Genomic DNA, 24555 nt, shown 5'->3' on the forward strand with positions numbered 1-24555 from the left:
GAACGCAGATGTTTAAATATTACTCAGCAGGCAGTATGAAGCAGAGGGGACTCACAGTGGAATTGTGGAAGAACGGTAATATATACAGAGACTCTCAAACTCCAAACAGTCTCTCAAATAGTTCAGTTAGTTAGTAGTTTTGTGTACCTGAGAGGGCACGTTTTTGGGAGGCTCTATTCTGATGGAGGGGTCCCACTCTCCAGGGGGTAACACTGTCACCTGGTCCAGAAACTCATCGATGCCTGCCACCAGGTCATTCCTGTCTTTGGCCTTGTAAGCAACATCATGGAAAATCTGTGGAACAAATGAGGGGAGGCATAAAATATGAGTAAAAGGATTTCTGTGTGGCATAAATATGATATAAATAATTATTTTCTTTCATATTCTGATCTGTTCTATTACGCTGAGTGCATTTCTATGGATTTACACACAGAAATTACCAGTGCAATAAAAGGTTTTTTTAGCAGAGGATTGTTCCTATCGCCATACAAATCTCCATACGTAACATGAACACAACAACATCGGGAGATATTCAGAACATTATCATACAAAGTGAATGTACAGAAAAATAATCATGCCTCAGTTTCCCTGCAAACATCACTCTATCTCAAGTATCCTATTTGTTTGTCATAATCAGAATAATTATATGGAATACAGAATATGATTCCTGCACACGGTGGCTGAAAAGCAAATCATAGTGATGGGTACAATTCATTCCCATACATGATGAAGTAGTTTGACATCCATACGCTTCTATTTTCATGCATCCCAGAGGACTGCTACCAAAACAAAGCCAACATCTGGCTCTGATGATGGTAAGTAACATTAGCTCATAGCTGCACTGTGGGAAATCTTGTCACGTTTTCATGTCATGCTCTGCTCATCCCCAAAGGCTTCTTCTGCTTTTTAACAGAGGTCAAACGTCAGGTTCAGTTATAGCAAAGTAACTCTAGCTCTAGCTGGTTGGTGGACTTTTGATTTACAAGATGGTTTATCTACTCCCTAAGCAGCTAATGCCATATATAACAATTAATAACATATTAAAAAATATTATTATTATAACATTATTCCAGTTTTGGGATACAAATATGAGTACTTGACCGTGAATACATGATTGTAAATTTCAGAAAAATAAGATGCCTCCTTCCATCATCCTTACATAGTGCTTCTTGCTCTTCTTCAAAATATCTACAGTAAGTAATAAACTTTAAGGGGAGTTTTTATCAGGAAACTGGCATCCAGTGGTTGAAGTAAGTACATTTACTCAAGTGCTGTACTTAAGCACAGTTTTGAGGTACTTGTACTTTACGTGAGTATTTCCATTTTCTACTACTTTACACTTGCACTCCACTTCATTTAGAGGGGAAATATTGTACTTTTTACTTCACTACATTTATTTGACTTGACTTTAACTTTTTTTGACATCATTTTTTATACTTTTACGAATTTTTCTAAATTAACGTCTTCTTATTCTAGTGCCACGGCCTGTATCACTCTGTCTTGATACAGACGATTTTTTAACAAGTTGAATTGAATTAAAAACAAATTGAAATATTCTTACTGCACTGCAAAGTGTGTTTTTTAGGACTCAAATACAGACAGAAATGTCTTATTAAGATTGAGGTTTTGCAGATTAGACAGCCCAACACTTTATAAAGTACTTAAAATCAGTTCCACCTCAACTCAGAGCTGTTTTTGAATCTTTTGAACCAACTTCAAGTCAAGTCTCAAGTCTTCTGGACCAATTCCAACTCAAGACTCTTTAGAGGGCAAATCTATGGCACGTCCCAAAGACTTGACTGTGCAAAAAGCCCCATGATGAGTTTCTGTCTGGAACATTGTAGTTTCTATACATCAGCTTTAGCTTTTCAGCAAAAGCTATGGTTTGGCTGCATAGTGCATGAGGGATTAGACTTGAAAAAGCTTCAGTGAAAAAATAAGCATTAGGCCTAAAGGAAATCAGGCTTAACTAGCAGCTCTTGTCAGCATAACCAAACAGTCGTTGAGTGCACCTAATGTAATGTTTGGTTTTTTGTAGTTCAGTTGACTCACTATGTTTAACATTATAACCAGTGAACAAATCTTACAAACTATTCAGTACTAATTCAGTTAACTTTAAATTTTAAGGCAGTTAAGGCAGTGGTCACTCATATTTTTTTGTTGAAACAACCTTATATTTTTTTCACAGTGTATTAATATTTTTACAGTGCAATGCAGAGAGCTGTCCTTGATGATCATGTTGCTGAATGCGCACAACTAAACCAGTGACCCAAACACATGGCTCTCATTTTAAATGTCAGAAGAACGCAAATTTATAGAAGGATAGAAAGTAACATCATACTTTGGTATATTTGTTAATAACATTACAACATTAGCTTATCTAGGAGTACACAGGCTTGTGTTATGATGGACAAAAAACTCCAAAGCCCTGAAAGGCAAATCATAATTAGTTGAGTGCACACACTGACATATTGTGCTGTATTCAACTTAACTAACAAGGCTTATCTTCAGTTTTAATAGTTCTTCCTCTCTGAGGATTATGAAGCGCAGAGCCCTGGCTGTGTGTTTACAAGATGCATGAACCTCTTTATCCTTTATCCGATATTTTTATCACAAATTTCTCATGCAGTAGACGGCCGCCGCCTCGGATGTCTTGTTTAAAACCGGGTGGGTGGCATTAAAATAGGTTATTTCTAATAATGAATACAATAGACAAATTAAAATATTTTAATAATAATCTTAAATATTTAACAAAAACAAAAAGGAGCTCTTTTAATAACCAAAAGCAGGAACTAGCACATAAATATTGAGCTACTCGAGTACAGACTAATTGATTTTTTAATGAAAGGCTAATTTCTCTCATCTGAATTTAGAGTTTTTTCCATTTCATTCTGGTGAAGGCAGCTACAACTGAAGGTGTACATTAGGTTATGAAGAGGTTGTGTGCATCCTGGTTATGTTATTCATTATTCATGACAATTTGGCAGAGCTCCAAAAGACACAACTACATTCAATAGAGCATTTTGTAATATTTATGGGTCACCAAGTCAAGTCTCCTCAGCTTTTGGCCTTCAAGTCTCAAGTCAAGTCGAGTCTTCAGGCATTCACGTCTCAACAGCACAGCAGACAAGTCCAAGTCATCCGATAAAAATGCTGCTCACACATTAATGCATCAGTGAAAATAATCATGTATCCATTTGGCATAACGAGTACTTTCACTTTTGATACTTTAAGCTCATTTTGCTGATTCTTCTGTACTTTTAACTAATATCTTGAATGCAGGACTTTAACTTGTAATAGCTTATCTATACACTGTTGTATTACTACTTTTACTAGAGTACAAGATCTGAATACTTCTTCCACCCCTGCTTGCATTATTACAGCTAGAATTTGAACCTTGATAACTCTGTACTTAGGCCTCACCTCATCAGTCATCAGCGTAGCAATAGACCGGCCAATTTCATGATACTGTGGACCTTTTCCCAGAGGGCCAAGCAGGATGAAAAGAAACCTGTGCAATACAAAGGACAACAGGCTTTGGGTAAAAGTCAAATCCTTTTCTAATGAAGCATTCAGGGAATTATCAGCTAATCTATCAAGACTTGAATACAGAGAGAGAGAGAGGCAGACAAGCAGACAGTTTTTCCAGCAGTTCTTGTATAACCTGGTGGTGATGGGAACCTCAGCCAGGCCATTGAGCAGCACAGCAGGAGCCAGGCGGATGAAGGCCACCACAGGGCGGTCTAGGAATTCCAGCTCTCCCACCAGGACGTTGGATGCCTCAGCACCAGGAGGGATCTTCTTCATGAAGTGGAGGTCAATCTGTGAGACAGAAAGAAACCAAAACAACACTACATCTTTAGACAAAAGACTAGTATAAATGTTTTGTTCTGTTTTTATCTAAAATATCAAAATATGGTTTGAGACGGATTGAAAGTGTTTATTACACTAAATCATCTAAATAAAGATCCAAAATAATGGCTCGATCTGACTCTGATGGTCCACACAACAAAAGAAGACTAACTTTTCCCAGGGCAAGAGCCTTAAGGTGATCATTTCACACGTAACCCAATCTTGGTTAAATATACAGCACTAGTTATGTGTCCAGCTATCAGTGCCCGTAGATAAACAGCGGGATCAGTGGTGGGTCTGGTTGCTCACCTTACTGAAGTCGACAGCACTGTTTTCCCGGCTGACGTCCTGTTTGCCCTCATTGTTAGCTGGCTGGGACTGAGGTGAGACCGTTTGGCCTGTCAGGCAGAGCAGGAAACCAACATTATGTCAATTTTCATGGAGGCTCAGCCTATCACAATACTACTTTCCCACACAAAGACAAAGGTCTCCAGTGAGTGACTAGAGGGTACAGTTACATTCTCTGAAAAACATGATACAACAGTGGACCCTTTTGTTGTAGGTGCTGTACCTTTATTGACGAAAAGGTTCAGCACTAGTGACAAAAGATACAGTACTGTACCTTGTTTCAGAGTGTACCTGGTGAGTAAGCTGAATATTAAGATCATCAGATGAATGCTCAGTGATGCAGTGGAGATAGTGATTTTAGCTAGACCTTAGGCTCAATCTTTCCAAATCAAGTGTAGTAAACTAAGTGAGGTACAATCTTTAACTTCCATTTCAAATCAAAGAGTACAACTAATAGGTGCTTATTTAAATAGCTTTTTTTGTTTAGTTTTGCTGAAACAAAGTCAAAGATTGCTCCCTTTAAATTTAAATTTCAAGCAGTTTGTGATGTCAATGCACCAGTTGCAGCTGTTTGAGCAATTCACAGCACAAGGGAATGCTAAAAATGTGACTTGTTCAAAATGTCAGCTGTTTGAGTGAAGGTGTGATGCTATTACTAGTAAAGAAAATGTTTGACACTTTAGGAAATACTTTTATACGCTTTCTTGCCGAGAGTTAGATGAGAAGATTGATACCACGGTCATACCGATACCACTCTCGTCTGTTCAAAATGAAGATGGAGCCCGGTGGTCAGTTAGCTTAGCATAAATACTCTGGCACATAACCCTTCTCATCAAACCCCAAATAGTGTTTTTTACGCTTACCCTTTTGTATGGATTAAACAAACTAGATATAAAGTGTTAGTGAGTTTTAGAGGTGCTGGTAGGCAGATTTTGTTACCCTTAGACAAAGCCAGGCTAGCTGTTTCCCCCTGTTTCCAGTCTTTATGCTAAGCTAAGCTCATTGGCTTCACATTTACCATAATTGTGGTATAACTAACTATTTTTTTAAATAACAATCCCAAAGGCAACAAAATGAAGATTATATTTCATGTTAAACCATGAATTTAAAGCAAGGAACTACCACTATTAGTAATTAGTGACTGTTATGAGTGCAGAATATGAGTCACAAATCTCTTTTGGTTTCTAGTTATCAAACACATTGTTGACAATGACAAGAAGTGGAGAGCATTATCATGAAAATTGGTACCTGTTTAGACATATACATAAATAATTCTGCAGAATGACTAACACTTACCCAAAGTTTTTTTAAGATGTTTAAAGTACAAAACTTCTGAATGCTTAAATCCATCAACTATCCTTTTTATTGCCTCACTTTTAAGTATCAAAAATAGATAGAGAAACATGACAAATGTGGGCTTTGCTTAAAGAGAGTTCTCTTCTTGACTGCACATAACCCATTTCTAACCTCTCATGATGATGCTCTCCCCTTTAATGTGTTCCTTTTTATACTATTACTACTACTATCTCTAGGCTTTTAGTGTTTAGCATCAGCTTAGGTGCTCTGGTTGCCTGTGCAGATTTCCTGCTCTGTGTCTTCCTGTGCGATGGGACAGTAGCCTTGTGCAACTGCCTGAAGGACACTAAGACGTTTAGTCTTGGTTTTGCCAAAGGGTGTGTCTGGGGTCATGTGGCCATGGCTCCTGGAGGAGCTCAAAGGTGATGGAGGGGTGGACAGACGTGACACGCAACACACACACCGTGACCATGCCACACAGGAAAAGGCCTTTCTGGGTGGAGCATTTTTGGTGAGAGTTTTTTCAGGCAAACACTTGGGAGATTTTATGGTTTGATCATAGAGGCCATTTACTGGTTAAGTGAATCACACACATGTAAAATACAGCAGACGAGAACAAACACATAGACAAACATGGAGAAACACAAACAAGAGGAGAAAATGAGATATCAAACAGCAGTAAAACAGCAAGTCACTGATGGACACACCTTGGAAAAAACATGCAAAGGATTACAAGATTATACATAAAAACATACTGTATATATTACATATAACAACAATATATGGTCACCATGGAAAAGCAGAGAATAATACAGGGTGTAGAAAAGGCTACAGTCTTGGCAATCGACAGGTGTGTGTGTGTGTGTTCAGACCATTTGCTCACCATTCTTGTCCATGGAATGAGGCTCAGACTGCTTCTTGCCAATATCAGCGAAGGAGCGTACAATAGGTATGCGGTTGGCCAGTTTCTTGTGGTTTTGGTGGTGGTGCTGTTTGAGCAGGGCCTCGCGGATCCTCTTCCTGGCATCCTGACCTACAGGGCCCGACACCTCGTGCTGATCCAGAACCATGTCTGACAAGGGAACACACAAGTGTAGGTTTCCACATTACTCTTTGAACAGTTTGTTTTAAATTCACAAAGGCTATTCCTCCTGATAGCGTCTGTCCCTGCATGGCAGCCAGCGATGCTAAGCTGATTATTCCGACAAAAACCGACCCACTGCTGCTGATTTAATCACACAAAACCAGGTTAACTTCAACAGATCTCTTCAGCAGCACAGTTTCCCCCACAATCAGATAAACACTCTCTTCAAAAACTAAAACAGTTCCCTTATTCCTTCCTAGACAAGGTCAAATGAGCTTGTACATGAAGAAGCAAACTATTTTAAACCAAAGTTCTGGGTGAACTTCTGTTAATATGTTATGATGTTAGCCTCGTTGACCTGGCCTCTGCCCTGTTACAAATCTTTGGAATGGTAACTTTAACTATTCATGTTGATTAATAGTAACAGGCAAGACAAGTTTATTTATATAGCACCATTCAACAAGGCAATTCTGCAATGCTAAGACAAGATGTATAAGCATACTTGCCAATCATGAGATTCCAAAAATAGAGAGGATTTCGAAACAGGGGGGTCTGGGGATCATCCCCAAGAAAAATTTGAGTTTTGTTGTTTCCTGCATTCTGGTGACTTTTAAAGAATGAAAATAAAATAATAAGTAGACTGCAACAGCATTTTTATATTAAATAATTTTAATTTTACTTTTAATTCTCAGGAAACAATACAGAATAATTCGCCCCTCTGGCGTGAACTTGCGTGAATCTCTAGCATAAACTATTATTCATCAGTTTTCATTCATTCGCTCATTCATTCCATTTCTCTCTCCATCTTTCACTCACTCAGAAGGATGAGGCGTGAACAGCTCTCTCCTGTGTCGTGACTGCACAGTGCCAGAAACAGGTTGTGATAACGAAAAGGAAAAAAAGGCGTGAACATTTGCTATAAATCGAGATAAATGTGGGATAATTGTGACTCTGAAAGGAAACTGGGAGAGGGCAATGAAAAACGTGAGTCTCCCGGGGAAGTATGTGTATAAGACACATAAGGCAATATAAAAACACACATATGAAAGGATTTGAAAAAGATTAAAATAAAATAGATGGTAAAAACATTTGCTAAAATTGAATAAAACAAATTAAACAGGAGAATTAAAATGACTACAGTTACAGTGCAGTGAGAGATTAATGCCTTGATTTTGAAGAGAGTTGGAGCAGACCTCACATTTTCTGTTTGTTCCAGATATGTGGTCCATAAAAACTGACCTGTGTAGACCTGTCCCAGATGATCTGAGAGGTCTGGATGGTTCAGAATGTAGCAGTAGATTAGAAATGTATATTGGTGCTTTATAAACTAATAGTAGCATTTTAAAATCAATTATTTAACACCAGTGCAAAGATCTGAGAACTAGACTGATATGATCCAGTTTCTTGATTGTGTCTACTAAATAAAAAAGCATGGACAAGTTTTGCTGACACAAAAGTTTTACTTCTCAAGGTGTATGTACCCCAATTTTTTAATTGTCTTAATGTGGATGTAAAAATGTAGGTCTAAGTTCATGTGGTCTTCAACCTAAGCATTTGAAAGTGAACACTGACTTTTACTCATTCCTCTTTTTGCAATCATTGATTTGTTCGGTGCACTCAGTGATTGTACAGGACCATAGTCTCTTGGTGATATTCTTGAAGGGGAATTCTTTTATGGCTGCAGAGGGAGCTGTTCAAAGTCTGATTAACTGTTGCATAATTATGTTAAATATCTTGTTGTTTTTTAAGATGTTGAAAAGAAGAGAACCAAGAATGGAGTCTTGGGGAACTCCACATGACATTTTTTTTTCCCTCAAATGTGGCACAAACAGTCATATTTTAGTTTTAACCACTGAGCTACACAAGACCATGTGACACTTTTCAGCCTGTTCACCTGCAATCTCCTCCAGCGAGTTGGCCCTCATGTCCAGCATCACGGTGCCGTTCATGATGCAGCTGCGAAGCTCGAAAAGACTGTGTAGAGACAGAGTGGCTACGTAGGGTTTACTCCACCGCTCACCACCATCCTCAACATCCTCCTCAAACTTGAGCCACCTGCACACATTAAAAACACAACTCAGTAAATACATAAACCCATGATACATTGGTATTTGACAGAAGTACAAAAAACAGATTTTATAATTTCCCATCCCAACACAAAGCATTGTGGTGGTTGTTGTAGGACAACAGTATATGATGTGAAATGAAGTAAAGTGTGGATATCCCAAGAGGTATGGCGCCATAACAACATCCCTGTGATATAAGCAAACAGCATCAAACTCTCAGGTGCAACAGAGGAAAAACGCCACAGCTGGCCAGACCCAGCCCATGTGGCCGACTGCAGCGGTGTACCTGGCTGTCTCTTTCCATTCGGCGTCCTCACCCTCCCTGAGGCAGATTTCATCCAGCTCGGTGAACAGGGCGTGGGGGATGTGTTCCTCGTCGCCATCCTCTGTCCCCAACAGAAACTGCACCCTCTGAGCTGGTGTATCTGCTGCAGCAAATGGGAAGGGGCGGAGGACAAGTGGAGATAGAGCAAGGAGGAGGAAAGGAATGAAGCATGCAACAGGAAAGATTTGAAACATAAATATAATATGTAATGTGCATTGGTGAAACTGGTTTGGAGTGAACTCATATCTTCCATAAAAAATTTACTTTTGCATATATTTTAAAGTCAATTGTTTAAAACTTGCTGGAGTTTTCAGTCAATTTTGAAGACCTACTGTGTGAGGGGGATTCTCTTCCATCATCAGCTGTAGAGTCCCTCTCCTTGGACCTCTTCCTGTGTCTGTGTCCGTGGTGACGATGACGTCTGTGCGACCTCCTGCCCAGGGGAACATGAACCCCAATGTAGAGAGTGCGGTGACCTGGAGACAATATGCAGCAGACAACATAAGATTCTTCGCTCTGTCCTTTAAAGACTAAAGAGTCTTTCCCACCTTTTTACAATGTCAGGAGGTACTTTGAAAGATTGAAGGGTAGTTCACTTAATTTGAAACAATAGAAATTATGATTTCATTTAAGAAAAATATCCACATATTGAGCCAGCTGTAACACATGAACTCCACATGCTGAATTGAGAGTGCGTGAAAACGTTAAAGAGCGAGCTGGTAGGCCTAAACAGTTTGCTAAAAGTAATGGATAAATGGCTGACATTGCTAAAGATACATTGTTGAAGCTAAAAGTAATGGATAAACAGTTGAAATAATTAGCTAAAAGTAATGGATAATTGGCTGAAACATTCAGCATGATTGCAAACTTGACCAAACCGATCTAAATATTGACAATTGTATGAAAAATATCAATATCCACTCTGTCTGAGCATAAATGTGATTATTTGAGAGCTGCTATTAAAGGTAACTTCACTGTAAGTATAAGTAAGTGACTTGAAAAATGTCTTTTTTACTCCTAAATTGGCTCTTCATGTAATCAGTAGTGTTGAATAACATCCAGAGTACAAAAGGCACATTTATCAAGTCACTAACTTACAGCGAAGTGTAAGGGTAACCTTTAAGAGTATGTCTCAAGTGATCATATGTGTGCTCAGAGATGCCACTCACTGGGGTTATATATATATATATATATATATATATATATATATATATATATATATATATATATATATATATATATATTTAATATATATATATATAGATTGTTAATTGAAGATTGTTTGAAATGGAAACAAGAAGAAAACCAAATCAGAGCAGGGAGGCGATTTGGCTGCAGTACATCAGAGAAAATATGTAATAAAGGAAAAATTGCAGACACTGAATATGCATGGAAGGTGATTGTAAACAAAACCAATCCCAGCTTATTCTTGTTGCTTGTGCAAATGATTAATACAAAAGAAAGAGAAGTGGTGTAACATCCTATCAAATGTCTGTACTGCAGCTACCAAGGACCCCAACAGGCCCCTCTTAACCAACTTCAGAGACCTAAAGAGAGATAAAATTTAAGGGTATTTGTAAGTAAAAATAAATTTGATAAATATCTTATATTCATAAGTTTGTGAGTAGGAGGATTAGTGAAGGATTTCTATGTTTTATTTTTCACTAAACTCAAAATTTTTACTTTTACAGTATTTCAGTCTTAGAGAGACTGAGTTGACAGTGCTGTTCCATCGTAGAAATGGTTTCAGTCGTAGTCATCTGGACACTGTTTTCAGAATCAAGACGTTTCAGCTCCCATCCAGAAGTCATTCTCAATGTCAGTGCTGTTCCATCATTCTTCTTGAAATATCAACGAGGCTGGCTGAGATCTGTGCTATGACAGTGGAGTTGTCAAGGGTGAAGGACAAATAGAGCTGGGTATCATGGTAAGAAAAACCATGGGAGCAGATAATCTGACCATGGGAGCTGGTGTATCTTGAGAAAAAGAAGAGGACCAAGCACCAATCCTTGCGGTACCCCAGTGGAAAGGAAGTCACGCTTGAACACTTCTGCATGTTCTTAAGTTCGGAGTGCAGAGAAACGGTTTATCCACCTTATTCCTAGTCCCAATATACGTTGCATGAATTATGGGTGGGATTTCCAAGTCTGACTTTTTCTTTTAACGGGATAATGTGATCACAGCTATGCATTCTACTAGCAAGGAACCTCCTGAATAAGTGGCCTCAGATAGCAGTAATAAAGTAAGTTACCATGCAAGGTGCTGGCCTGACCATTAGGAGCTATTTGGGGTTCAGTGTCTTGCTCAAGGACACTCTGACATGTGGACAGGAGGAGCTGGGGATCAAATCGCCAACCCTGTGATCAGTAATTAGTGGACGATCTGCTCTACCTTCTGAGCCACAGCCACCACACAATAACCAGAAGTAGCCCCCGTAATTCACACAAGGTATCATGGGGCTAGGAATAAAGTGGATAGGTTTTAAGAGCTGGTAGCTTGTAATATTGAAAAAGTGACACCCAGCAAAAGGTAGTAGCAAGCCATGTAGTTAGTTAAAGTGGTAGTTAGTAGTTAAAGATATAGAATGATAGAAAAATAATGAGACTGGGATTCTGAAAGGACAATGTGAGCACAAGGGCCTTTCTCTGATGAGTCTGTCTGTGCCTGTGCGTGTATGTGCACACATGAGCGTGCACCTACAGGGTCAGCGTGAAGAAAATCCGAGCTGACTTTCTCTTCCTTTATTGCAGTCGAGTTGCCTGGCCGATGCTTCCTTCCCACTGGCCCTCGGCTCAATGGCCAGACACAGACAAGACCATTGGACACCCTGTTCTCTTTATCTGCCTCCTGCACCATATGAGGCGCCACAGTGTCCAGCATAATGTGACACCAAAGGCAATTTGATGCTTAGGAGCTATAAAGTGGGGTCCATCCGAGGATAATAAATTGGTTCCCTATTTAATCTTTACCTCTTTTTTAACCAAGAAGAAAGCACAATGGGAGATTGCAAAAGGATTACTGTAAATAATATATTCTCTCTCTTTACTGCTAGTAAATCACCAGAGTTTCAAAATCCTATTTTTGTCCCCCTCACTTCTGCAGTTTTAGTTTGATTCATTCACTAAAAGATCACTACTCCTCTGCATTTTTGGGTGAAAAATTATTTAGCTGTTTTTATTTGCTGATAATTCTCCTAGAAAGACGTTAGAACTAATCATCAATCAAAGATAAAGCAGTAAAAGACAGAGCTCTTAGTAGCAAAGACTGAAATAAAACATTATATATTGAGTTTAAAGGTTCATTGTTGACATTTGTTGTATAACATCACAACAACGTATCAAAAAGTATCAGGTCTTCAAGAATCTAATGACTATTATTAGAAAATTTATACTAACATTAATATGGAAAGCATGATAACCAATTTAATCATAATTTCTCATTTATTAGATGATACCCCCAAACACACACACACACACACACACACACACACTGCTCCAAACCTACGCTCTTGAATCTAATCTATTATAGAAAAACATTAAACCATTTGTGCAAAGTTGTTCAGAAAAAAAAATGAGCATATTATTTATCTGTTTATTATTGTCAGAGTTACAGTGAGAAATCTCAGTATATTTTCATTTAGTCTGAAGGGAAAATATCCCACGTGAATGACTTCCCACGTGAGTGAATTGTTTTCACTTGGTTGGAGACATGACTAATCACATTATAGCACACTAATCAGATTTAAGCAAAGCACAGACATAACATGAATCACCTAGGAACCCAGCGACATCACAGCATTTGAAAAGAGCCACTTATTCAGTACCTTCCACCAATAGGAATCCAGGATAGAGGTTAAGTGGGGTCTCAGCGAATGTAATGAGAAAACTAAATGTATGTCAAAATGTATTTGTCGTTTGGGAGTTGGGAGTTGGGAATTTGTCTCTGTCAGAGTGTGTGCTGCTGTAGACGCATTCAGCTAGAGCAAATTACTATTAGCATCGTGTAAATTATGTATGTCAGAAGCAGATGAAAGAGAAGAGACTGACTTTGCACATGAAGTAAATTTCACAATAAAAGGCACATTCCAGTCGACAGGAACAATAAGGTATCTGAGGAAACTATAAGGATGGAGCACTAGAGCTTTAAAGTTCATGAGTCAAGACTCATGAGGGGAGGACTTGACAAAAATAGCTCGCCTCCTCCAGGCCTGAACTACTGCTGATGTCATAGAACGTCTTTTCTCTTTTCTTCTGTCACCACATCTCAATGACTTTCAGCCAGTCAAGGATTGAATCATGCAGTGATGTGCTGAGTTTTAGTGTTCCATATCCTTAAGTCTTTTTGTGTGTATTCATGTATGTACTGCTTATCATGGCCACTGAATACAGCAATTCTGATTGGCTGGGGGTTGTGCATTCTCTTTACACAACTGGCTCTGGCTATGCGGCTCTGACATAGCAGCACAATCACTGTTCTAAATTGATTCTCAAAGCTGCAGTTACTAGGCTATAACTTCTTCTAATTGTTGGGGTTGTAAAGTCAAACATATTACCATGGTGCCCAAACAAAATTTCTATTCAAATATCATATAATACATATATTTTGATCTCTGGAAAGTGGCTGTGGTAAAAACTACGCTGACCAATGCAGCAAAAAACTTCAGGAGCCTCCATATTGTTTATTTTTTGATAACTTCACGGGTCATTGATAATATTTTTAAATGATGATAAGACTGACAATATTCTATATTCTTTCGATGTCAACAACGCCTATGAAAAGAGTAACACTAACAGTGTGTTAGTCTGTCTTTGAATACTTTTTGACTTCCCTTCCTCTCAGCCCCAAGCCCATTGGTTGCTACTGAAGACATAAATCTTTAAAAACAGCTCACAAATATATTGTTTAATTTTTTTTTAAAAGGCTCAGTAATTTCCTTAAACAGCTGGTCTCTGTAGTTTTTAGCAAACGTTACCCAAACAGGAGGAAAAAGTGCATTTGTTGGGGACTATTTTCAGCTGCAGAATAATCCACATTTGGTGCTCTAGTGAGTTTTTCTGGCAGCAGGGCGGTGCATGTCAAAATGAACTACAGTGTGTGTAATCATGGTAATGAAGGAACATGACACCCAGAGCTCTATGGCACAGAGGAATAAGATACTGTATACCAGGATTTGGATAAACACACAATACTTAGTTAGTTAGTTAGTAGAATTAATACATTGTTAGTTTCGGTCTTTCCACAGGATATGTTATCCTGGCACAGAGGAATAAGATACTGTATACCAGGATTTGGATAAACACACAATACTTAGTTAGTTAGTTAGTAGAATTAATACATTGTTAGTTTCGGTCTTTCCACAGGATATGTTATATAATATACAGTATATACAAATACACACACACACACACATATATATATATATATATATATATATATATATATATATATATATATATATATATTATATATAGCATATACAGCATATGACTCAATGCTGCACACATGGATCACTGAATGCTTGGAGATGTACAACATCAACAGGACTCAAAGAGACTTCATTGCAAACTCGATGAGGCTGTGGAAAACCACCCTTGAGGCCAATGGCAAGCCACTTGCACAAGTATTCATCAAATGTGGCATATACCAAGAAGATGCTCTGTCCCCACTGCTGTTCTGCATAGGTCTGAACCCCCTCAGCCAAATAATCAACAAGACTGGCTATAGATACCGACTCAGGAACGGGGCCACCATCAGTCACCTCCTCTACATGGATGACATCAAGCTATACACTAAGAGCGAGCGGGACATCGACTCACTGATCCACACCACCAGGATCTACAGCTCTGACATTGGGATGTCATTCGGGCTTGAGAAGTGCAGTTGAATGGTGACAAAGAGAGGTAGAGAGGAAGGTAGTCCACACAGAAGGGGTCTCACTCCCAGAAGGAACAATAGCAGACATTGAGGATGGTTACAAGTACCTTGGAATACCACAGGCAAATGGCAACCTCGAAGAGGTAACAAGGAAAACAGCAACGGCCAAATACCACCAACGAGTAAGGCAAGTCCTAAGAAGTCAGCTCAATGGCAAGAACAAGGCCCAGGCAATAAACAGCTACGCCCTGCCAGTGATCAGATATCCTGCGGGAATAATAAGGTGGCCAAAGGAAGAGATACAGACCCCAGACATTAAGACGCGAAAACTCCTCACCATGCATGGAGGGTTCCATCCCAAATCCAGCACCCTGAGACTGTACGCTAGCCGTAAGGAAGGCGGCCGTGGACTAGTGAGTGTGAGAGCCACTATCCAGGATGAAACATCCAAGATCCACGAGTACATCAAAGATAAGGCCCCAACAGATGATGTGCTCAGGGAATGTCTCAGGCAATGGGGAACAGAGGAAGACGTGCTGGAGGAGGGACCATCATGGGAGGACAAACCCCTGCATGGGATGTACCACCGGAACATAACTGAAGTGGCTGATATCAAGAAATCCTACCAATGGCTAGAGTGGGCTGGACTGAAGGACAGCACAGAGGCACTTATCATGGCTGCACAGGAACAGGCCCTGAGCACCAGAACAATAGAGGCCCAGATCTACCACACCAGACAAGACCCAAGGTGTAGGCTGTGCAAAGAGGCCCCTGAGACAATCCAGCACATAACTGCAGGGTGTAAGATGCTGGCAGGGAAAGCATACATGGAGCGCCAAAACCAAGTGGCTGGAAACCCCGAGGTCAAAGTGGGAAACACCTCCAAAGGTGGTAGAGAATGACCGAGCCAAGATCCTGTGGGACTTCCAGATTCAGACTGACAGAATGGTAATGGCAAACCAACCTGACATCGTGGTGGTGGACAAACAGCAGAGGAAAGCCGTTGTGGTTGATGTGGCAATACCAAGTGATGGCAACATCAGGAAAAAGGAACATGAGAAACTAGAGAAATACCAAGGGCTCAGAGAAGAGCTGGAGAAGGCCTGGAAGGTGAAGGCAACAGTGGTGCCCGTGGTCATTGGAGCACTCGGGGCAGTGACCCCCAAACTGGAGGAGTGGCTATTGCAGATCCCTGGAAGAACACCAGACATCTCGGTCCAGAAGAGTGCAGTAATAGGAACAGCAAAGATACTGCGCAGAACCCTCTGATGAGACCACCCGCGGAGGGTGAAGGACAAAGTTTTTATATATATATATATATATATATATATATATATATACACACACACAATATTGCCAGACTTATCCTTTAAGTCATGTCCTGTCATTTTATCCCACATTGTCTGACAGTATCATATATATTCTGTATCTGCTTATTTTAACTCTTCATTGAAACTGAGTAAAATGATCAAAGCACACCACTCCATGTTTTATATGACTGCATCATTCTTTCAAATTGAAATATTCTATATGCCATAGAATATGTTATATTATTATATAGAACATGTTATATTATATTATAAAGACAGTCAGACAACACTTGTTTGTGTGATAGTCTTTTCATGGGATTCATCAACAGTATGAAAAATATAGAATATCACCTGACCAATCCTTTAAATCCCCTGCTGCTATTTCTTTTTTAACATCTAACATAACATAACATAATTCAAACGGTATATGTAGTAGTAAACCAGTCTAGGATTGGAACTTTAAATCCCATAGAATCACAATGGAAACAGATCATGTCATGCTAACCTTTTCCTTTTATCCAAAATGTGAGAGTGTATGAGAATGAGGAAGCAGGTGAGTGTGGGGGCTGACAGGCGCTGTATGGTTCGGAGCCAGATAACTTCAGAAGCTCTCCTTCTCCTGCGTGGTGCTGACGCAGTATCAGCATTACCACAGCGCCAGACAGAGAGCTAGTCATTACGGCAACCATCATACGAGGATGAGGGTCCTTGAGATGAAAGCACCATCTCACCGGCAGAGTGTCAGAATCAAAGAGTGACATCTTTGCTGGCTGCCTCGGCAAGCGTTGCCTGGCAACAAAAATACAGCGGACACTGACAGAGGAACCACTTTCTGCTTAAGCTTCAGTTATGACTCACATTTTGAATGAACCAAAATTTTATATTATTTGAGTGAGGGGTGGCTGTGGCTTAGTGGTAGAGTGGTCAGCAGTTCGATCCTGGCTTCCCGCAGCCCACATGTTGAAGTGTCCTTGGGCAAGACACTGAACCCCAAATTGCTCGCGAGGGCTGTGCCTTCAGTGTGTGTGAATAATTAGTTAGTTTCTTTGAACTAATAGCAGTTAGCATCTGCCATCAGTGTGTCTAGTAGAAAGACTAGAAAGGCGCTATACAAGGACAATCCATTTACCACTTAGTATTATATAAGAAGGACTTCTAAAATGTATTTGACATTTTGTTCCTTGATTCTGTTTTGTATGTTGTTGTGCCTAGATGGTTCTTTTTATTTTTTCCTTTCTGCATCACTATACCTTCTTAACTTACACAAAAATGCAGTGGTGTGGCAGGTAAAAAGGAAAAGTTCTGCCTAATAAATGTTACAAGTTATATACATCATCAATGATACATCTGTCATCGTCAGCATTTTCCTGCAGTTATTTTAAAATTAAGCATTGTCATTTATTGTCCCCACTTTCCCTCAGCTTGCCTTGCCTACTTCTGCTCCTCTTTGTGATTTCCTGTGTTTCCCAAAGTACCTTTCAAGAACACCCAGACAATGTGCCTGAACTTCAGTTCAGCTGGGTTATACACTTGGGGGGGATAGTAGCAGCATTAGTAAATGCAACTTACAGTTTTTTTCGGCATTTAGTACTGTTGCATAACACAAACAAGATGTCATGTGGCTGCATTGCATCCTGGGGCCTGCTCCAAGAAGCAAGTTTACTGAGTGATCTGGATAACCTGGCACTTTCATCTAAGTATTTTATTTGGTATAATAAAGACATTGCATTCAAAAATCAAACTTTCTTAAAAGCATTAACCAAAACATTATTCTGATTAGTTGATTGCTCAGTGGCCAAGATTGAATTTTAAGTCGCCAAGAGTTTATTTAAAATCTTAATTTTTTCGATTCCTTATTGTGAATTTGTCTCTGTTATGCAAGCAATTCCAATTGGATCTCTTGTGTTATTTGAGGATAACATATTTAAATACAAATTCTCCCATGCAAATCCCCTCCATTAAAGGGGAACATTCCCCTGATTCTACATCAAAGTGTGTTGTTGGGGTGTACTACTGCAAATGTGAAAAAAATTGTACAAAGCCTTTAGTGTCTCCAGGGGGAGCTGTGTGATGTCTAACAAATTGAACAAATTGAATTCAAGTGATGTCACTTGAGACAGCGTTGGTTGGGTCTGAAGACTGCAATTTTGAAAATGAATCAAATCGGGGGTGTGGAGTTAGAAGTGAGCTTACCAGACCTCTGTAGCCCGCTCCTCATCTCTGCTGGAGGCCAGAGGCTCCAGGCTACATCAGCCGCTATTAGCATAACACACCTGAACCACATCTGCGACTGAACTGTCGGCGGTCGAGTTGTATTGTGGTTATTGTAGGCGCCAGGTTTTAACAGGGAAGAAGAATGTGTGGAATAAAAGAAACGATATCTCTAGTTCTGCCGCATCGATTTTGATCCTTTTCTTAAACTCTCCCCCGGGGAATCTGACAATGTTATAGGAGTGCAATGCTAAATCAGTGGAGTACTGTTTCAACCCCACTGATTCCTATATAAGGAAACTGTGTTTTTGTCCTACATCAAAGAATAACAATAGAGCCATCAGGTCTCTTTTTCAGCTAGATGTTTTTGTTGTTTGCTGAATATAATTGTGTATTGGAACAGCCACGTAGAACATTTACAGTGGAAGAGTATATGGATGTTACCACATAAATCTTTAATCATGAATAAAACAATGGAAGTTTCATTATTACTGTTAAATGATTGTTCTTTGCATTACCATAATGTGCAATTTGGTTTCCATGATTTTTCTTATAAATGTATTCATATTATTAGCCAAAAATCATATACATTCTGGTTTCAAACCTTTATTTTCTGTTTCTTAACCTCCATCTATTGAAACTTCAGTTAACAAAAAGGCTTTAAATTATCTTTATCCATCTGTAATACTTATAAGTTGTTCCTCATTGCTTGTTGTTTTTATCTGCATTACTGTTTAAATAATTGTCATGGACTATGTACCTTTACTTTTAGCTTTTTTTCTATCCATTTTTGTATTCATATAAACTTTCAAATAAAGAAAAAAAAAATAATTAGTAGATAAGTAAACCCTGGAACATGTCTTTTTACATCAGTTTATGTTCTAGATTTGAGAGGAATGCTTCAGGATGTTGTTGGTGCAGAAATGGGCATCTCTGTCACTTTTACGATGAAATGCTGATGCAAACAAACGTGTAGAGAATAACACTCTCGCTCTTTGATGCTGCAGGACTCACATCAAAATATATTCAATATATAAATATTCATTTGGAATGACTTGGACAGACAAGTTTCCTGCTGTAATTAAGCTCTGCTGTTAGTTATTGCAGCATTGAATATGTTTTTTGCTATCAAATACTGCTATTGCTTAGCTGGAAATATATTGTAACATCCCATCAGTTAAGCTTGACTACAAAGGGACAGAAAATACACCTCCAAACAATAAAATGAGGCCAGAATACAAAGATACAATAGCTTTTTTTGGAAATGGTATTTTTGTACTTTGATGTGTTGATGATCATCACGGTTATCTCAGCTCTGGAGTCTAAACATTTCTAACAGAAAGACTGTGTTACAAAATGGGGGTGTGGAGTTTTAAAATAAATGGGCATTTACCTAGCATGAAAGTCTAAGGAAGGATGAATTATGGGAAATGTGTTTTTTGAGCTGTCACTTGCAAGTCCCCTAACTTTATGGATGTGCAATACTAAATCACTAAATCACATTTTCTTTATTCTTCTCCACTGAAAATATGGACTACAGCTGCAATGCCACTCTTTACTGTGTAATGTAAATGGTAATTATCACTTATGGTTGTTACCTTCTAGTTCTTCCTTCTCAAAGTTGGTGTTGAGCATGGAGCGTGTGCCCCCACGGTCCACCACTGCCTCCTCATCGGTTCTCTAGAAGAGGCACACACAGACAAGGAGTATGAATATTTTACGTACAACACCCACATTTTTAATATTATTCTCATACAGATTCACACAAATACACATACACGTTACACATACAAGTTATGAAGTGCACACAAGTTAACACATATGGAGAGTTGAACACATGAACCATATAACACACCACTTAATCAGAGTTTCAACTTCCCCAATGCTGATCTCTGACTTAATGGCACGTTCTGTCTTTGCTGAAGAAAAATCCAAATTTCATTTAAATGCTACAAGTTGTTATGTAAGAGCACGCTGAGAGCACACACCCTCTGCCTAGTGGGAGGATGTGTCCTGAAATAAATACATATACACATACACAGACAAACTCAGCATTATAAGGCTAACTTCTACCGACTGTCACCATGGCAACAAAAGGCATCCAATCACAATTTGAAAAAGCCACGCTCATCAACTGAGTGCCAGATTACACTGGTTTTGAGTCATGGTTTTAACAAGAATGCATCATTGTGCATAAGCCTTAAATGTGTATGCCCCGCCACCCACACCTCTGGCAAGACGAATTTCTCAGGAACTGCCGACGCTGGATGCGTAGAGTGGAGAGAACAAGGACTGGTGCTAATGGATGCAACATAGTGCTTCTCTGGTTATTCCATGCTATAAATAGCTCTGACCTTGAAAAATGAAAGAGGGACTGGTCTTTGAATGCTTACTATGCTTTTTAATATTTAATGAAAACACTGGCTTGTTATTCATGGTGTTTGTTTCAATTGTGTTTTACCAGGAAGGAAAGTTACACATAATCTGATCCTGACACTGCACAATTCAAATGTGCAGTGGCACAGAAATACTTCTACACAGCAACATTGTCTGCTCTGATACTGTTAAAATCAATACTACATGCCCATGTGTCTGTAGGTCTGCACCAATTGTTTTGAACACATGTCCTCAAGCCATGTCAACTCTGTGAGTGAACCAACAACTCTCCAATCAACATTTATGAACTCAAAATGTGTGTCACTGAAAAACCAACCCTTATTAACATTGGATGTATCCAGTCATGATCATTTAAGCCAGTTGACAGTGATATTGACAGTTTTTTTTGTATAGAGAGATGGCTTCCTGTGGTTGTACTTAAATTCACAACCTTGCTGCACAAGGAGCTGCACGTCAATATCTCCAGGCCATGAACACCAGAACAAAAAGTTGCCATGGTGACGCCTCCTCCATCACCTTCTCCCTCCTCTCCTGCCTCGGACTCTTGTCTCCCTCCAGTTTCTCTGTGTGTTTGTGTTTGTTGTCCAGTGTCTAGTCTAGTGTTTATCATTTAGATCATGTGTCCTCTGCCCTCTAGACGTCCTCAGTGAATTTCCCGCAGGTCTCCTGTGTACCTGTCCTGCATTAGGTCATTACTGTTGTAACAGCAGTTATTTTTCACATTGTCTGAGTTGCCTTGCAGTTCTTTGCACACTAGTCATTGATGTTACCTTGCTGGTATTTAACAGTGGTGGAATGTAACTAAGTACATTTACTCAAGTACTGAACTTAAGTACAATTTTGAGATATGTGTACTTTACTAAGTGTTTCTATTTTATGCTACTTTATACTTCTACTCCACTACATTTAAATATTGCACTTTTGACTCCACTACATTTAACAGCTATAGTTCCTAGTTACTTTGCAGATTCAGATTACTAATTTAAAATATAATCAACTAATAATTGTGATGTATTATAATAGATTAAGCTATTCGGCAGTATATAATGTAGTTGCAACATCAGTGATGCTTACACATTAATGCATCATTAATTATATTATAATAATTAATTATAATCAGCTGTAACAAAAGAGTTTCCCCTCGGGGATCAATAAAGTATTTCTGATTCTGATTCTGATATTATTCTGAAATGGGCCATTCTGCAGAATGTATATTTTGGTGCTAATATTTTTATTGTTCTTTTACTTACATAACATTATCATTCTGATTCTGACTGCCTAATGCCACCTGTAAGCCAACCAACTACTACCAACCAATAAAAATAAAACCAATGTTTTATTTTATTTGTGTAGAATTTAGGAAGAAATTGTAATGTTTTCTGTTTTGCATGTTGTTTTCTCTAGATTGGTCTTTTCTTTCTTTTTTCTTTTCTTATTTTCCCCATACTTGAACAATAAAATGTAGTGGTGTAGCGGGAAAAGCTACAAGTTATATATATACTAAAAACTGGATCATTATACACTCACCAGCCACTTCATTAGGTACACCTCTTCTGCTGAAGTTCAAACCAAGCGTCAGAATGGGGAAGAAAGGTAATTTACGTGATTTGAGTATTTCAGAAACTGCTGATCTACTGGGATTTTCACGTACAACCATCTCTAGGGTTTACAGAGAATGGTCCCAAAAAGAGATCCATTGAGCAGCAGTTCTCTGGCCGAAAATGCCTGGTTGATGGCAGAGGTCAGAGAAGAATGGCCAGCCTGGTTCGAGCTGATAGAAAGGCAACAGTAACTCAAATAACCACTCGTCACAACCAATGTATGCAGAAGAGCTTCCCTGAACGCACAACACGTCAAACCTTGAAGCAGATGGGCTACAGCAGCAGAAGACCACACCGGGTGCCACTGTTTTTAGCTAAGAACAGGAAACTGAGGCTACAATTGGCACGGGCTCACCAAAATGGGCTAATAGAAGATTGGAATAACGTTGCCTGGTCTGACGAGTCTCTATTTCTGCTGCGACATTCAGATGGTAAGGTCAGAATTTGGCGTAAACAACATTAAAGCATAGATCCATCCTGCCTTGTATCAACAGTTCAGGCTGATGGTGGTGGTGGAGGTGTAATGGTGTGGGGGATATTTTCTTGGCACACTTTGTGCCCCTTCATACCAATTGGGCATTGTTTAAACGCCACAGCCTACCTGAGTATTGTTGCTGAGCATGTCCCTTTATGACCACAGTGTACCCATCTTCTAATGGCTACTTCCAGCAGGATAACACGCCATGTCACAAAGCTCAAATCATCTCAAACTGGTTTCTTGAAGATGACAATGAGTTGACTGTACTCAAATGGGCTCCACAATCACCAGATCTCAAACCAAAAGAGCACCTTTAGGATGTGGTGGAACTGGAGATTCGCATCATGGTTGTGCAGCCGACATATGTGCAGCAACTGCGTGATGCTATCATGTCAATATGGACCAAGAACTCTGAGGAATATTTCCAGCACCTTGTTGAATCTATGCCACGAATAATCAAGGCATTTCTGAAAGTAAAAGGGGGTCCAACCCAATATTAGCAAGGTGTACCTAATGAAGTGGCCATTATCAGTGATCAATCTGTTATTCACCAATTTGTTTTAGTTATTTACGAATTAGACAAGAGACACTGTCGTCATGACAAAGAGAAAAAGATCCACACTTGGAAATTGCTTTTAAGTAAGCTTATGAGAGATATATCTGTCCTACCCAAGCTACAGTCATCCTAATACTGGTGAAAGACGGCACTAGGCACCACTGAGACCATATCACCCACACATATGGGTTGTGAATTAGAGGAAGCACATTAAAAGCCCATTAATTTTTTGATATTGCATGGTTTGCCTGTATATTCTGACTAGGATGTCCTTCACTTCACCTGATTGAAAAACAAAAAAAGTGCATCACGGCGGTTTATGTACAGTGACTTATTTTGACGGCAAGATGACCACACACTAAGCTCAAATAATTGAATGTTATCACCTACGTTTCAACCACACTTGGGTCTTTTTGGTGGAGAGTTTGAATATCAATTACAATAAATATACATACACCACCTGGTGGCAATCTAGAAACAGTGACATCATCACAGAGTTAAAGGCGCACCTGAGTTCATCACAAATAATTATTCAGCATTAGAAAAAAGGTTGAATACATACATCCTCATTAACATCTATACATTTTGACAAAAAGAAACATGACATGAAAACTATACCTGTAAACAGTATGTTCCAAAATTATTTAAATGTACCGATAATCAAATTTAAAAAAGGCAATCTAAAAGTAAGAGCCATACAGACATGAACAAATGGGCCTGATAAATATCAGTGATAAAATCAAATAATTTATCACCACACAGCAGGATTTGAATCAGCAAATTAACAGAATTGTAAAGGTCTTGCTCTTCAAAAACTGAGAGCTACACTATACTGTAAATAACGACACAGGGATGTGGTATACTGTATTGTGACAAGCTAAAGGTGGCTGATGCTGGCCATCAATCTCTGATTCTGAGAGATTAAGCAAGAGAACATGTGGTACAACAATCTCTCACACACAGACACACACGCCCACACACATGGACAACCATGTGAGAAACAAGCCAAAGCATCAAAGGAGTGTGTGGTCAGATGCTGAGAGCTGACATGGTGGGCTTACTGTATGGAGGGACATCAACAGAGCAAGCACTCATAGACATGCAAGCACACACACAAAGGCCCAGATGAGGACTCATTATCAAGTCCCTGTAGACAG

At 39.2% G+C, this 24555-nt stretch overlaps 1 protein-coding gene across 5 annotated transcripts in view; it reads right to left on the reverse strand.

Moving 5' to 3' along the window:
* Positions 1-24555, reverse strand: part of LOC122872291 (sodium-driven chloride bicarbonate exchanger-like) — a 62737-nt gene that overhangs the window by 19469 nt on the left and 18713 nt on the right. For 4 of the 5 annotated variants that reach the window (XM_044188318.1, XM_044188321.1, XM_044188322.1 and 1 more), the window contains 9 exons: positions 19965-20046; positions 9304-9447; positions 8933-9074; positions 8475-8635; positions 6380-6568; positions 4162-4250; positions 3665-3822; positions 3424-3511; positions 148-294 (listed from right to left, as the gene is read on the reverse strand). In XM_044188318.1, coding sequence (XP_044044253.1) covers positions 148-294; positions 3424-3511; positions 3665-3822; positions 4162-4250; positions 6380-6568; positions 8475-8635; positions 8933-9074; positions 9304-9447; positions 19965-20046 — 1200 coding nt within the window. The remainder of the gene's footprint in view (positions 1-147; positions 295-3423; positions 3512-3664; positions 3823-4161; positions 4251-6379; positions 6569-8474; positions 8636-8932; positions 9075-9303; positions 9448-19964; positions 20047-24555) is intronic. The other variant, XM_044188319.1, reaches the window with a different exon arrangement.

Source organism: Siniperca chuatsi, linkage group LG24 (genome assembly GCF_020085105.1).
Source record: "Siniperca chuatsi isolate FFG_IHB_CAS linkage group LG24, ASM2008510v1, whole genome shotgun sequence".
Lineage (NCBI taxonomy): Eukaryota > Metazoa > Chordata > Actinopteri > Centrarchiformes > Sinipercidae > Siniperca > Siniperca chuatsi.